This window comes from Motacilla alba, chromosome 7 (assembly GCF_015832195.1).
Source record: "Motacilla alba alba isolate MOTALB_02 chromosome 7, Motacilla_alba_V1.0_pri, whole genome shotgun sequence".
Lineage (NCBI taxonomy): Eukaryota > Metazoa > Chordata > Aves > Passeriformes > Motacillidae > Motacilla > Motacilla alba.
The window spans coordinates 30,134,669-30,151,016 of record NC_052022.1 but is presented as its reverse complement, the minus strand read 5'-3'; the positions used below and the strand labels follow the sequence as shown (position 1 = coordinate 30,151,016).

Here is a 16,348-nt window from a genome sequence, read left to right as displayed (position 1 = left end):
GTATATATCTGTACAAAGTACATGTACACTTCCCGTGTTTTAAGTTTTTATTTTCTATCAAATGTAGCTGTTGTGTTATGATAGTCTTTGTAAGGAAACGTCCAAGCACGTGGAAAAGTGACAAATCAATATTCTGATATTGTAAAGAAAGGATAGTGATAATGTTTGGAGGCATAGGAATGCTACTAAGTATTTGCCACACTTCTGTGATACCTAAATCTGTGTTTTTCAATATGCCTGGCTTTAAAAATCCATATTCTGGTTTATGAGAGCTGAGAGTTGCAGTTTGGTAACCGGGCTTTTGAATCACAGAGCATCAGCTTTTCCTTGCGTACTTCAAGAACTCTGATATTTGAACATTAATAAAACATCTTGCTTCAATTTTATCACAGATGCAAAAATACTTCTTGGAAATGAAGAATAAGATGCCTTCTTTATCACCAATAGATAAAAACTGGCCAGCGAGGCCTTACCTTTTCTTGGATTCAACTCACAAGGAACTAAAGAGGATTTTCCATTTGTGGAGGGTAGGACACATTCTGGTCCGGTCTGTGCAGAACTTCTTCCCATGATTTTCAACAGTTTTGTTCACAAAGGGTCTATTTTTAGGATGTGTTTCCTTCGATTCCAGCCAGGATAGTTTTATTTCTTTGGAAGGAGTAGGTTTTTTCATCATTGCCTTTGGCCTGCAAGGGATATAACTATCCTGGCTACTCCTTTCTGGGGCTAGGGAGGGAGGTTTGCTTCCTGCCATCAGCCTGTTAATTAATAGCTTGTAATACTTGTGTCCATGGCCAGGACTTAGACCAACGTTGGAAATGCTGGGTGGAATTTTTTACTTATGAGCTGTGGTTAGCTGAAATTTGTTTTGGATCTTTGGATGGAGAGAACGGCGAGAATCTGTACAAGTGCTGATGGGATGTTTTACTGATCTTGTGGGCTGTGTTTTCTGTGAATTGTCAAGGAACAGTTTTTCTTTCTGAGCGTGCAAAACTCACCCTGTCAGCTGTGTCTTTTTCTTCCTCTCTGCCTACATAAACTTCCAAAATTGTGGAACTGTATTTGTATTTCTTGTGAACCTTTTTAGCACACTCTTCCAATGAATGGTGTGTCATAGATTAAGCTCATGTCCATACTTACAGGAGATGTTTTATATATTATTTCTGGTGTAATTCAGAAGTATCTAGAATGGGTGAGGAGAAAAACACCTCTCCTATTTGTTATCAGTGGCACGTAGGATGGAGTTGAATCACTTCAGAAGCATACAAAGAATGTGCATCTTGAGCAATGAGCAAACATTAGTCTGTGCTGCTGTGAGATTGGGAAAGATAATTTTATGGTTTGTTTAATATATCCTGTTTTGTAGTGTAAAAAGTACAGAGATCAGTTCACAGATCAGCAAAAGCTTATATATGAAGAAAAACTGGAAGCAAGTGAACTTTTCAAGGACAAGAAGGCTTTATATCCAGCCAGGTAATGACTGATTCTGCTGCTTTTGGTGTACAAGAAATTCAATATCCTGACATAGATTTAGGAAACGAAGCAAGATTTCACTTTTCCTCTTAAGCAGTAAAGTGCATTTTCCTTGCTTGACAACATCCCTCCATCCTTTGCCTTTACCATCCTGAAAATTCACCTCAGTTAGAAGCAAACTTAGATGTTGCTGCAGCCACCAGTCCTGTGATAGCAAAAACTTCTGTCCAAAATCCGTGGTAGTTTGTCATTCTAACCCTCCTTGACTCACTTATGCCTTACAAGTTGGGGAACTTGCAGGAGGGAGCAACTTTCACCCTTTTCCCTCATGCCCATCCGGCTGTTTCCTGATATAATAAAGGTAGAGTGAGCTGGAAGGCTCCAAGTGACAATGTCACTCACTCCCAGGTGAGCTGTGCTGGAGAACTCAGGATCCTGTGTTCAAACTTAAGGTGAAGACTGGGTAATTTAAGTGTTAGATACACTGGCACATATATTTTTGTAAAGATACTTAAAGAAATTTCTATTTCCATTTTAAAATCTTTTTTTCTTCTTTTTTTTTTTTTTTCCTTTAATAATGTGAACTCTCTGCAAATAAGTTTTTTGGTTTCTCAGATTATTGAGTTCTTTAAAACTGACAGGTTCTTGTCATTGCTATCTACACTATTCAAGAAAGTGCAGTAGTATTTAATTTTATTTAAGGAATACACTTCTTTTGGTATGCAGTAAAACTGACAAAAGAGAGAGATGATGTCCTTGATAGAAGTTGGCTTACACTTTTTAAGTGAAAACAAGCTTATAAATTGTGTTTTTTCTTGAAAAAAAACCAACCATCTTGTCCATCTCAAGAGAGTTTTCTCTTAGAAGCTGTAGTTTGAGCTGAGCAGGAGCAAATAGAATGAGAAGCAAGGTTCAGCAGAGGGAGGAACAGGAATCTGCAAGAGTTTATGGGAACAGTTCCATGCATGGACAAGCTCTGCTTGTTGTTTGTGTGTTTCCTTGGTTTTGCTTTGTGTCATTTTTTTATTGAGACATTTCCTGTTCTCCTGTAATGGGCTCCATGTATATTTCTCTTTTTTTCCCCTTCAGTAGATCGCTCACTTAATAGCTATATATGCTAGCTTGTGGTTTATTCCTTGTTTGCTTTGGGATGTCATTTTATGCTGCTTGGAAAAGAGAAAGATGGTGCCTTTGGACTTTCCTATGAGCAAGCAGGTTTTTTTAGGTTTTAGTCAGTAGCTATCTGCTCAGCACAGAGCTCCTTGGAAAGGAAGGAATTCTATTTATATCCCTGGTTTGGTCTTTTTACACCAAGGCTGGACAATGAAATAACCTACAGCAAAATAACACACACACATATATATATTTAAAAACTTATATATGTATTTATAGCTATATATATATAGAGAGAGAGAGAGTCATTTTTATCCAAGACATTCTTCAGTGGTACATGTGATAGAGGAACTGTTGATTTCATTTCAGTTTTAGCTATGACTTGTCATCATTTGATCAGGGATGAAGTCCACATGGAATCTACTGTTTTGCTGACTATGGTTTCATGCTGCTAATTAATAAAAACCAAAAAAACCCCAAAGCTCCAACATGGTGGAAAGTTGGAATGCTTTCCCTACCCTGCATTCATTTAGGAACATTTCCATCTCTTTTGGTCTGGTATTCAGAGCTGATTAGCTCCTACTGTTGTTTTGTTGGTTTTTTTTTAATCGGCCTAAGGGTAGAGAAAATTACTGTATAAAGTTTCTGATTAATTAGTATAATAATGGTTCAGAGGATGTGGCTAATTTTCTGTCTGTAGTATAATTATTTAAGGAGAAAGAGGGACTTGTGGGTACTGAAATTCCAGTATCCTTCTTCTTCTTTCCCACGTCTCTGTGTGCCAGAGATGCAATGGCAAAGGCAGTGCTGTTCCACATAATGCATTGGTTTCTCTTGGGCTCCAGTTTTGGCAAAGCTTTGCATCAATGCTTTGACTGAAGTTAAATCACCATTTTTCAAGTGACTTCCAAACAAAGCAAGCAGTGACTATTCATATCAATTCATAATGAAGCCCTTATTTTAACATCCTGAGGTGTGTAAAGATGGGGGAGTTTGCAAGAGCAGCAGATGCTGACAAGGAGCTGCTGCCATGTTTCACAAACCACAGCAGGTCTTGAAGGCAAGTTCATGTCTGTCACTGAAGTCCTGCCTGTCAGCATCAAGAGGGTGTCAGTCCTACTGGGCTTGTATTTTCTGCTCTCACAGAGACTCTCACTGGGCGCTTTCAAATCACACTTGACTGCATATGCAAGGATGTTCATGTGTTTGATATCCAAAGCTATCAGGCCCATTTTGGTAATAACTTCCTCTTTATTCACCATCATTGAGAATGATATTTGGTGCATCTCCTCATGAAGCCTGTGCTGGTGTCAGGTTTGCTTCTTGCCTGGGATTCATGTTTAGCTCGTGTTTGCTTTGCAGTGTTGGGCAGCCATTCCAAGGGGCTTACCTGGAGATCAGCGAGAACCCCAAGTACAAAAAGCTCAAAGATGCCGTGGATGAAAAGATCATTATTGCAGAAGTTGTGAATAAGATCAATAGAGCCAATGGGAAGGTAATCACACAGATTTGATTTATCCAGAAGGGTAGATCATTTTTGTTATAAGTACATTGAAAGTGAGACTCGTAATAGTCTGAGGATTTTTTAAATAATTCATGTTTTTAAGGGCAAGACTGGAAATGTTGGTTTTATGTAACTTGGTGATTTTAAACACCTCTTTTAAATTTACATAAAGATTACTAAAATCTTGTGTTGTGGTTTCCAGTGACTTTTCCAAACAAAAAAGGTATCTCATCAGCTGGTAACAGACTGTATTGTGTCACAGCTAAATGTAGTCTCTGTACTCACCTAAGATCTTCTATTTGCCAATTAAAGAAAATAAACATTTAGCAAATATCTTACTTAAGTATTTAGAATTCTTAACTTTTCAAAGTCCATGCTGTCAGTCAAGATTCTGATTATCACATTGTATTATCTTTTAAAATTATGAGTGGCATACTCTTCTGGCTTTACCTGCCTTCCAAAGCTCTTTGGAAGAAAGAGACAAGTTTCTTGTCATTTGAATAAAGTTGTTACATATGGTGGGTACCTTTTTATTCTGCCAACATAGAACACGTTTTGCATTTAAATTATACTTATTAAAACAGGAAGTATTATTCTGCCTTAGTAAACTTAATTGCTTTCACCGTATCTGTGTAAGTATTAGAAGTAGTAGATCTCAACTTCTCAGATGTAGATGTCATTTATGCATTTGTAGGAGTGAAATTAGGTTGCCCATTGTTGATGCCAAGTTAATTTTCTGGTTTAGAAGGAACTAATTAAATGAAGACAATATCTTTCCTGTACTTTCATAGGCTACAGCTCTCAAGATGAAAAAAAAATAAAAGAACTATGGTTCTATGTGCTTAAGGCAGCTACTTCTTAATTTTAATAAAGATTTTAGTCTTTAAAAGTTTACAGGAGAAAAATGTGTTTGTGGATTAAGTTCTCATTTGTCTCTCTTACTATTTTCTAAGACAAATTTAAGAACACACATTTCATGCTTTAAAATTATTTGTGTTTTGAATGTGAATGCTTATCCTCCTAAAGGGTAATTCCGAGAGATAAAGAGAGGAGAGCGTAACTCTGGAAAGTACTTATGTGATTTGTGTTGCTCTGCATCATAGTTTTGGTGAATAATGCTCAATATAGAAACTTAGAGCATGATGATTTTCCTGGAGATTTAAAGAGCATGAGAAATGAGGTTATCCTGATTTGCATAGTTTCAGAGTTTGACTTTCTGAATTTTACAGCTGTAAGCCAGTAATTAAAGGAACTGTTTATACCTAAGCATATGTGCCAAAATGAGCTAAGCTTCTCAGTCTATAATTAGACACATAAATAAATTTGACCTGATTTTAACTGATCTGCAGCTTTTACTGAACATCAAATGTTCACATTTGCTAATGTGGGCCAAGCTTTTTAACTCTGTGAACTCCTTGGAGTCTTAGTATGAAAACCAGCTCTCTCCTCATGTGGACAATGATCTGCATTTTTTGCATTTCCACAGGCTGCATCCAGGATCTTCTTATTAACCAAAAATAACGTTCTCCTCGCGGATCAAAAATCCGGGACTATCAAGTCAGAGGTTCCACTGGGAGATGTTACCAAAGTGTCCATGAGCTCCCAAAATGATGGATTCTTTGCAGTGCACCTCAAGGAGGTTGGTTACCACTCCATCACAATGTGATTCTTTTACGCGCGGCGATGTGAAACCTGTTTGTTAATTATCTTGTAGCATTAAACCATAGGGGTTTAGCTTGTAGGCTTAGAAATTTATTTAACTTTGCCATAGCTGAAAAAAAACCCCTTTGATTTAAAGCTACTGAAGCCCAATGAGAACAGTTTATTACATTATGAACGATCATTTAACTGTGAAAATCAGACTTTGTGTTTCACTGCAGTCTCTTCAGGATCAGAGTTTTCCACTTGTAATATGGTTCAGGTGCCTTGTGCCAGTGATTTCCTTACATATACTGGTAGAATATTTCTCTCTTCTTTATAGGATGCCAAAAGTCGACGTTGAGGCACAGTTAATTTGTTACTCAGTTCTAAAGAACTTAGCTCAGTGCTATATTTGCCTCACTGCACTGTAACCAGTGCTCTGCTAAAATCATTAAGCTGGCATCTGTATTCTAGCCTAAATGAATTTGAAGACTGTTATATACAGTGCCTTTTCATACTCGCTGCCATCATCCTAATCCTGGTGTTGGTAATTTGCTTTTGTTCCTTTCTGCAAGTATTGGAAGCTTGCTGTGGTGCATCCAGACAAGGGCTACAGAAACACTGCAGTTTTATAGGAAAATGAAGATGACTGTCCTTTAGGGCCAGAAAGGTTGTTTTTTCTTTACCTTTCTCACCTGATTTGTAGATTATTTGGGTGCAAATGGTATTTTGATCCTACACACTGCACTGCAATCCCTATTTAATTTACAAGACAAAAGATTATAGTTTCCTTAAACTGGGAAGAGAAGAGTTCTTGTAAACCCTCCTGCTTGGCTGCCATTTAATCATACTCAAGGTTTTAGTAGTCCTAACTGTTTTCCTTCCCGTTTCAGGGTTCAGAAGCTGCCAGTAAAGGAGATTTCCTGCTCAGCAGTGATCACCTTATTGAAATGGCCACTAAACTTTACCGCACTACCCTCAGCCAAACCAAACAGAAGCTCAACATTGAGATATCTGATGAGTATGTTTCTTGTTTGCTTAGGAGTATGGTTTGCTTCAGTGCAGCATGCTAAGAAGTCAAGTATCTGGTGTCAGAATAACAAAACACTGTTGTGTAGCTAATACTTCTTTTCTCTTGACAGACCACTTGTAAAGAAGGATCCAGTTTTCAGTGTGTACTCATTTATAGTATTCATTTTGGCTTTTACGTCCCTGAAAGTCATTACAGAAAATGGGTTTTTGTTAAAGAAGTTTCAAATAGGGCTGTGAAGCAGAATTGCTGCTGCAGAAATAATCAAGATTTACTACATTTGAGAGAATAAGTTTGCATGTGACTGAAAAGTTCACAGATTACTATGAGATATTTATAGATTAGAGTGGACACTAGGTGCCAAGTTCTTCTGAAAACAACCCAAAAAGAATACAAAGCCTGTTCCCAATCCAATGTAGGTTTATGAAGCTCTATCTCTCTTGTGAAGCTGTAACAACCTATTGTTGTTTGGGGTTTTTTGTTGTTAAAAGGCTTTGTTTGATGAAAAGTCTGCATCTCAAAATAGTATTTATTTCTGCTCGGTACAGTTTCATATTTTGGCCTTAAATAAGGACTGCCCTTGTGGTGTTTTTAGCTATGGAATGAAGGTGTTTTTGTGTGAACTCCTAAAGTTTCCTGAGGAAGAGTCTCCCACTTAGTCCATCATTGCCATATGTCACTTTTGTTCTGTGAAGCGGCCCCTCTTTTCAGTAATGTTGATGATGTGGATTTATTCACTTTGAATGAAGAAGAAAAATTGGAACCCTTTAACAATGGTGAAGTAAATTTCCTGTAGGCAAAACCTGAACCTTTTTATCTGGCTGCACCATACTGTGTGTGTTCTAGAGTCGTGGTAGTGGGTACAGTTTGTATCTGTTCAGATTTGAGGATTTATTAAAAGGCTAATTTTGCTCTTTACTTGAAAATGAAATCTGCCATTTTCCTTTGTTCTGTTACCAGATGTCATTTAATTTCCTCAAGAGTATGTGGGTTTTTTGTCTCTAAAAGAGTGTGGCTATCCCCAGTAAGTTTCTAGTTTAAGGGGGGCTACAAAGGCATAAACTACTAAAGCTAAGTTTAAGCTTGCATTGCACTAGTCTGGACAGCCTGCTTGCCTTAGGTCTGGAAAACAGCCTGCTTTCAGGGAGCCTTGCTTTTTGGGATGTGGTTTTTGTTTCTTCTCTTGCAGATTAAAAACATTCATGTGTGTACTGCTATTGAGTTTATCCAGACTAAATAATTTTAAGCTGTTAGCAGTCCCATCTGCATTGATGGTTGAAGCAGGAGTCTTCTCCCTGCTAGAGTTTAGACACAAGCACAGCTAGGGACTGAGGAGGCATTGTGGCCTTATTTTGACTACCCTGCTTTTTGGGAAGAGAGCTGATGTAAGAATGCTGTTGATGCAGGGCTCTGTTTGGGAGGAGACACACCATTCACACGCATAATGTCAGAACAGTGGGTATAGGAAAATGAAGCGCTGGTGACGAGACAATGGCTGTAAGGGCTGCACACATTTTTGGGGTGCAGCTCTTAATGCTGCACCCCAGAAATGCAGTGCTGAGCAAGCTCTGAGTGCCTGGGCTGTGCGGCAGGAAAGCAGGACCCAAGGGCAGCTCGGCTCAGCAGAGGCCACTTCCTCCCCTGAGCTCTGCCGTCAGCTTGATTTGTGGTTTCCGGCTGCAGAGCAAATTCTTTGAAGTTTTTGGCCTCTGCTGGAGGACTTTTTAAGGATGCTAAAAGGGAAAATCGCTTGTATTACAAAGGACTTTTTAGGTCAGCAAGCACTGCATGTGAGCCAAGAGGCAGCACTGCCTTGCTTATTGCTTTTTATCTCGCAATCCAGATCCGTGAGAGGTTTGAGGCTCCACAGGAGCATGTTGGTTTTTTGTGTTTTTTTGGGTTTTTTTTAAAGCAATTCTTCACATTCAGTGAAATTTCCCTTCCAGTAAAAAGTGAAGAGTCAAATCCAGATTAATTTACCCTGAACTGTAGAAAATGTCTAAATTTGGAAATTGCTGGGCAGGAAGTGGATTTTCCCAGTTGCCGAGCAGGGGGCTATAAAGGCTAACTAAGGATTAGACATATGAGAGCTGCTGAAATACCAGATGTACTAAATTAAGCATAAATCAGAAGAAGAGAACTCCCGATGTTGCCACAGAAGTGTTGAGCTTCCATGAAAACGGAGAAGTCCCTTTGGCCAACAGTGAAGCAACTGGAAATTGTCTTTGCATTTCTGGCGCATGAGAAATTCTGTTTCAAACTGCTTTCTTTTTTTTTTTTTTTCTAAAGGAATAGCAAACTAACTTGTAAAATATCCACAGTTGTAGGAAAATAGCAATCATTAAGAGATACAACTTGAAGGAGATTCTAGCCACACCATAACCTATGGCTTTTTTATTTATTCCCCAACTCTTTATTATTAATACAGAGCTGAAAATGGCATCTTTTGGAGTGATGCTTAGAACCAACAGGAAAAGTCTTCTGCTCCTCATGTGTCTTTTTTTTTTTCTCTCCACACTTAACTAAAGTTTTTCCCATTCCCTCTCTTAGGTTCCTGGTCCAGTTCAAACAAGACAAAGTGTGTGTGAAGTTCATACAAGGCAGCCAGAAAAATGGCAACATCCCAACTTGCAAGCGAAAAAACAATCGGCTTCTCGAAGTGGCTGTCCCTTAACTGCAGCTGGTGACTCTCCCTTTCATGGACTTGTTTCTTTGTAATAGTGCAATTTTAGTGGTTTGGTTTTGCTATTTTTATCCTTTCTGGAGCTGTTGATGGCTAATAGCTTTAGAAACCCTTGGCAAAACATTTGATCGATCGACTTTGAAATCTTTTTGTTCATGCCAGAGTTTTAACCCTCAAAATGCAGATTTTTATCCAGCGAGGCATTTTTACCAGCTGGCACATATCTGTCACACAACCAATCATTCTCTTTGTTTAGCAGCCATATTTTAGTGCAGCATATCATAAACCCACATATTAATGATAACTTACTCGTATTCGTTAGTCTAGAGAACTGCTTAACAGGAATTATACATGGCCTTGATGCTGGGTGGCCATTTGTGCCTGGTGTCCTTTTATCCCAAGCTGTCCAGGCATCTGTCAGGCTCCTCATGTCCTGCCCCTGTGCAGACCAGCAGAGCAGAGGCTGATAAAACAACTCCTATAGCTCACACTAGGACCTGTGTAACTCAACCTTCCGGTCAGTGCAGCACAGAGACATCTAATTCTGCAAAACAGAAGGAACAGATGATTGCACAAGCAGCTACATGCATAATTTTATAGTAAAACATGCAGAAATTTCGAAACAGCATTTTTAATTAGGTCAGATGTTTTTAATGACTTTATAAAGTAGAGATCAGCAGAATTAAAGAAGATTTTTCTTTTTTTCACCAAAGCTATAAAGTTTAAGGCATATTTTCTGTTCTGCTATTCTTCTTTTAAATTATGAGTTAAGATTAGAGCCTGAAAAATGCAATAGTATTCATAACACAAGTAAATGCTAGTTATTTAAACAGTTAGTTATCAAGTGAAAGGTTTGAGCCTTTCTTTTAAATATTGGCATGTACAATGTGCAATAAAACATACGTGACATTTTGTGAGATTATTTATAAATACACTTTTGTGTGGAAGAGAGCGGATTGGTGCAGACTGCATAGACAATGTAGGGGCTAAAATAGATCTGTGTTGTTAATTTGCAGTTTATAGAGTGTACACTACAGTTGTCAATTTGGGAAGAATACTTAGAATTAAAAAGAAGAAAAAATCCTTAATTTGGGGGTCTGTATATAAATTGGTATTATGGTAATAAAACTGTTCTAATTCTGTGCTGTTTGGTACTCCTATGTTATAACCATATTTTTGTACTCCAAACTGTTTTATATAACTCGTGTGCCTGATGTAAATGCGTGCACAGAAAATACAATCAAGGGCCGCATTATGAACCTTCAGTGTAACTGATTGCACTTAATCTTTTATAAGCCAGAAGCATTAGCTGAAATCCTTGAGAGGAGAGATGCTTTTCCAGAGGGAAGGAACTGCTCACGTGAAGGGTTTGTGGGATGTGACTCTGTGATTTGTGGAGAAAGCGCCTTGTATTTTTGCAGTCTGATATAGGACAGATCAAGACCCTGGCTATCTGATGTGCAGTGCTGGAAGTCCAAACATAAATAAAAGAAAGAGAAAGAAAAGTTCAGAGTCTCCTTCCTCTCCCGGTGGGGATGTGATGTAGCACTCACGGTGGTGATGTGATGAAGGCTCCTCTGGGTAGTTCAAGGTTAAAGCGGTGTTTACTGCAACAGGTGTTCAAGTGCTAATGGTTATTAGTCTGAAAAATACAACTGGTTTGGGTTACACCACCCTCTGCCTTGGGATTAAATGGTTCTTCTATGATTTGGATACAAAGCAGTTGTTTTAACAGGATGCTTCAATGCTGCTGTTAAAAGTCCATACATGTGACCTTGAAAGGTGGGAATAATCAAAGGATGTATTTCCCAAACTGACAAAAAGCTGCCTCTTCCTCATAATTGTAGTTCAAACCCTTCTTCTAATAAATGAGTCAGGTTAATAGTTTAATAAAATTTAAATGATTTTACATGTATTGCAATTATAGATGCTCGTGAAGGAGATTTTAGAATCGATTTGTGATGCAGAATTATGGTACTTGAAAGGAATTACTCCATTGCTTTAAGAAGACTGCACATAATGATGACAATGTGGCATTTAAAACTCCTAAATCCTGTATTAGAATTTCTGCTTGGGGAAGATTGGGGATTTGGTAAAACTGTTCACTCTCTTGGAAACCTAACAGTAAGAACCGGATGAAGAAAATTTTAAAAATTAATAAAAAAATAAGGAAAACAAACATTTGAAATCTGATGTAATTCTGTAGTTGCTTGCAGGTAAGAAATGGGAGAGTGGATTAAGAACATCTGGGCATTTGGCCCATGAAACTAGGGTATTACAGGATAGTATGAGGATATTTGTCCCATCCCAGCCAGCTCCAGTACGCATCTCCTCTATTTTTTTGACCTTTGCAGCAAGTCATAACAGCCATACCTGCAAAAGACTGGAAGAGGGACAAACTCCTCACCTTGGTTTCTCTTGTTTCCTTTCTTTTTCTGGACTCCAAATTTCTACCTTGCACATTAGCTGGTACTTTATGACAATTATCCTTTCACTCTTGAATACTTCTCAACGTACAGAGCAAGTTTTGCTGAACATGAATTATTAGATATTCTTCAGAGAGCCATGGCATCTTGATGTTTAGATTTAAGTATCTTGGATGTTGAAAATAAAAATGCAAGGTCACCTAACTACCTAGCTTTTTTTTGTTTTTCCTTTCTTCTGTTTTCTTTTATCACTGTCTGTCAAATGGAGTTGTAAAGAGAAGAGTATTCCTCCTACGGTGCTAATCTTACTTTTGCATCCTTTTACTTTGTAAATGCTATTCTTTCATCTCAAAGCTGGGCAAGGATCACTAAGAAAAAAAATTGATGCATGATGCTTTCTAGAATCAAATAAAATTCTGTTCTTAGACCTGTATTTTCGCTATATCTGTATCTTTCTTACTGCAAAAAGAGCAGGTGACTTGGTTTGAGAGTAATTATACACAACACTGGTGTGTGACTTGAAGAAAGAAGAAATTTTTATTTTGTATGTGTTTCTTTAAGAGGCAGCCTCAGTGATTCACAGTAACATTTTTCAGTCCTTTCCTCATCATAATTTTTGCTGAAAATTCTACAAACTCAACTTTTCTAACATTAGATTTTAGACCAATTGCCTGAGAACAATATTATAGCCAGTTAAACCTGGTTTTTAAAAATGGCTTTGTGCTCCAAACCTATCATATTCCATGTGTTATGTCTTGTGATCTGTTTCCTCTCTTTTTGTGCTTAGCAATTCTATCCTGATTGTTTTTTAATATTTTTGTTCACCATACAAATTATGGAAGAAAAGAAACTAAAATGTAGAATCAGGAAAAGCATCAATTTTAATTTGTTTCTTTTCTTTGCCGAAATGAAAGCCTTTTTCTATACATTTCTGGGGGGAAAAAAATGAAGACTGAATTCAGAATTTTTATGTGAAATGAGAAAATTTTCCCCCAGTCTGTAAAAATGTCACTGTTAATTCTTAAGCTTTTAGATCCTTAATCTTGAAGAACGGAACATATTTTCCACATTCTTTAGGAAATAATCATGGTTATTTTTAAAGGATTGCTCTGTAGTGTGATGGTGATGGGAGATGCACACACCTGTGCTGCTTTGGGCATTAGAACTTCCCAAAAAAATGTTTCAGAGACAGAACTGGACAGGACTCTGGGGATGCTGAGAACTTACACTGGTGTAGAACAGTGTGAACTTGAGGGAATCTCTAGCATGACCAACAAATGAGTTCTGACTCTCCTCCTGTCTAACTTCCCTCCTTACTGTAGTAATTTTTAGCTTACACAAACATATGACTGTAGGTGGGAGGGAAAATTGCCAATTTTTGTAAAACCCCTTAAAGTGATAAAAATTTTCTGGATACTGCTTTTAGTCAAGTGCTTGGTGTGTCAGTGTCCCACTGAGCTTCCAGATGAAATGTAGCTAAAGGTTGGTGTCATGTAGTGTGATCTTGCAGCCATTCCAGCCCAGGATTTGGGGGTTTGCACTGCAGACCTGTCTGTCTGCAGTTGTGTGATCTGCTCAGGAGTTTCAGGAGACTTAACTGAGGCAGTGGCATCCTCCTCAAGGACAACACCATTCACATGTCAGACCCACTTACAGTGAGACTTTCCAGGTTCTGACTCGCTGGAGTGTTTCCTCCTGGACTTGAAGGTAAAGGGAGGTTTAGTGCATGGAAAAAAAAAAAAAAAAAGTTAATTGGCAGGGCAGAACTTGCTTCTGCTGAAACATTGAGCAGTAGGTGTGAGCAGTGGCTGCTTTATGCACAGACTGTTCAGACACTGCCCAGAACTGCCACGTTCTGTCTCACAGGGTGACTCTGCCCACAGCGGTCCCTCAGCAGCACCAGATTTAGAGAGGATTGTGGAGAATTTACAATTGCTGTCAGTAATTGTTGTGGAAATGTGTTTTCATGGAGGTTGGGAGAGATTTGCTTTGGGCAGTCTTGAAAAATTAGCTGGAATGCAAAGAGGGAAAAAACGCTCCTATGGATTTATTGGTTTTAAGTAAACACATTGCTATTTTATGTCTGGCTGTGTTTGTCTACAGTAAACTAGTGCTATTTAAAGAATTGGGATTCTGGTATCAGCTTCATCTCATTATCAGCTAGAACCAGTTCTGCTCCTGTTCCCTTCTACTCATGGATGAATTGAGTACTCAGACTTTAATTCAGAATGAGAGTAAGGACAGTCTGAGACCATGGAGTTAACTTTGCTAATAAGAAATCGATGAAACTGAGTCCTAAAACTGTTAAGAAACAGATTAGCTCTCTCCTTCATTCTAAACCTTTAAACCATTGACATCTGGCTGTGGAGTGATTAGGCGAAATGCTGAAGTATGAGGCACAAAAGGCTTTATATGTGAATGAAAACAAAATTCAAAGAATCTGGATCTCTTTCCTTAATAATTCAGCTGGTTTCCAAGGCTGCTCCCCGCACTCAGCCCAAGGTAATGATCTCTTTGCTGTGTCACATTTTACTGTTTATGGTATCCAATTATTAAAAAACAAAAAGAAAACAACAACAACAACAAAAAAACCACAAAAAGAAAAAGAGCACCCAAACAACTAAGTATTCTTGTGGCCAGGGAATCTTCTTCTCTGGAAACATGGCAAAGTGCTGGGTATCTGCAGGGAGTCCTGGAGAAGCCTGGGACTTCACTGCCCACTTTCACCTTTTTACCCTCTGAAACACTGAATGCCTTTAAGCTGTTCTCTGAAAGTGGGACATGGTGGGTTTTGCCACAATGAATGGGAATTTTTACTGGCCTGGCAATGTCCCTTCTGCACATTATGAATTCTTTCCCCTCCAGTATCTTGGTAATGGGTGGTCTTAGAGATGCTGGATGGTGTTTCCTGCTCTGGCTCACATCACGTTCTGATTTCCTCCCACCCTGTTCCCTCCTGCCTTTGACGTTCCCTGCAGTGATAAAGGGAGGCAAATATCTCCAGGATACAGCAACAGTGTATTCTTTTAGGTTATTCCATTATCTACCACTGCATCTTGGCACCTTGGTTGCCGCTGAACATACAGGAAATGTTCTATTTCCCTTCCAAGAGCTGTTTTAACGAGAGATGCTTTGTTCCCTCTCAAGTTACCTTGTTAGCTGTATGGTATCGCCAGTATTTCCCAAAACTCTGACAAAAAGCAAACCTGAAGCCTGAAACATGAAAAGCTGCTGTTGCTATGTGCTCTGCCTCTTCCTGTTAGAGGAGAGATCTCCTCCAAGTGATGTTGTGATGAGTCTCTCCTGGTTTAATTCACCGCATGAAGCCTTTGAGGTTGCTGTGTGTGCTTCTCCTAGCTGGAAAAAATGAATTCATCAGAATATCAAACAGGCAGTTTCAAACTGTGATGCCAAAAGGAGGGAATGCATTTTTAACTGATGCAAAGGAGCGTTAAATATCTGTGAATACACTCAGGTATCTCTTTACTTGCTAGTGTGCTGTATAGCTATTGGAAGGGATCTTGGCAGAAGTTTAAACATGGAGACTCTAACAGGAGGTGTTCAAAGCAATTCTGTCTGATTGATTTCCTCATAAGCTATTGATTGTTATTAAAATTTTTAAAAAAAGAGTCCCAAAGTTGTGGTTAAGCTTGCAGTGGAAGATCCCAAATTTTCATTATATCACAAACTTCTTAATATCATATGGGGATTGTGGCCTTGTAATGGCAGGCTCCTGAATTTTCATGAACTGCTCTGGGAATGATTAAAAAAAATAAAATCAGCTCTTTCTGATAAAGGAAAAGGGCATTTGTTCTAGACATTTGTGGCACTCTGCGCCATGGTTTAGTTGAGGTGTCAGGGAATGTGTTGGACTCCATGGTCTTGAAGGTCTCTTCCAACCTTGTGATTCTGTAAATAAAAAGCAAACCTACAGCAATATAAGTGTAGCAATGTTTCCAGCTTGTAGTCAGCCCATTACTGGCGCAGAGATGTTCTCCTTGACCCTTTATTTGAGCACTATTTAGAAATGTTGTGTTGATACGACCTGCTGTCCAGCATGTGACTGGCTTCAGGGATGTGAGGTTTGATCTTACCTGTGTGGTTTTCTTCCTACTGGTGAGAAGGCAGGATTTCTGAGGGTAAAACAAACAAAACAACAAGAGACCAATCTGAAAAACGAAAACGGGGACTGTGAGCAATTCCATGCCTCAAGTTTCAGTCACGCAGAATCATGGAACAGTCTGAGTTGGGAGGACCATTGAAGATCTCTCATCCAATCCCTGCTTTGATGAGCAGGGCTTGAACTACATGAGATTGCTCAGAGCCCTGTCCAGTGCGAGCATCTTCAGGTCTTTCTGTGCACAGAGGGTGAGGAAAACCTTTTCAAAGAGAGGAGAGCATCCTTTCCAGCTGTCAGACCCTGGGGTGCTACATCCAGCCAGGGTGGAGCAAAACTAGATTTGATCTATTTTTGGTTA

The 16,348-nt window shown here is 38.8% G+C and overlaps 1 protein-coding gene across 9 annotated transcripts in view; it reads left to right on the top strand.

The window, feature by feature from the left end:
• Positions 1 to 11,623, top strand: part of MYO1B (myosin IB) — a 107,923-nt gene extending 96,300 nt beyond the window's left edge. For all 9 annotated transcript variants that reach the window (XM_038142173.1, XM_038142181.1, XM_038142177.1 and 6 more), the window contains 6 exons: positions 393 to 527; positions 1,367 to 1,473; positions 3,949 to 4,081; positions 5,577 to 5,729; positions 6,625 to 6,752; positions 9,312 to 11,623. In XM_038142173.1, coding sequence (XP_037998101.1) covers positions 393 to 527; positions 1,367 to 1,473; positions 3,949 to 4,081; positions 5,577 to 5,729; positions 6,625 to 6,752; positions 9,312 to 9,435 — 780 coding nt within the window. In that variant the 3' untranslated portion in view covers positions 9,436 to 11,623. The remainder of the gene's footprint in view (positions 1 to 392; positions 528 to 1,366; positions 1,474 to 3,948; positions 4,082 to 5,576; positions 5,730 to 6,624; positions 6,753 to 9,311) is intronic.
• The last annotated feature ends 4,725 nt before the right edge of the window (positions 11,624 to 16,348 follow it).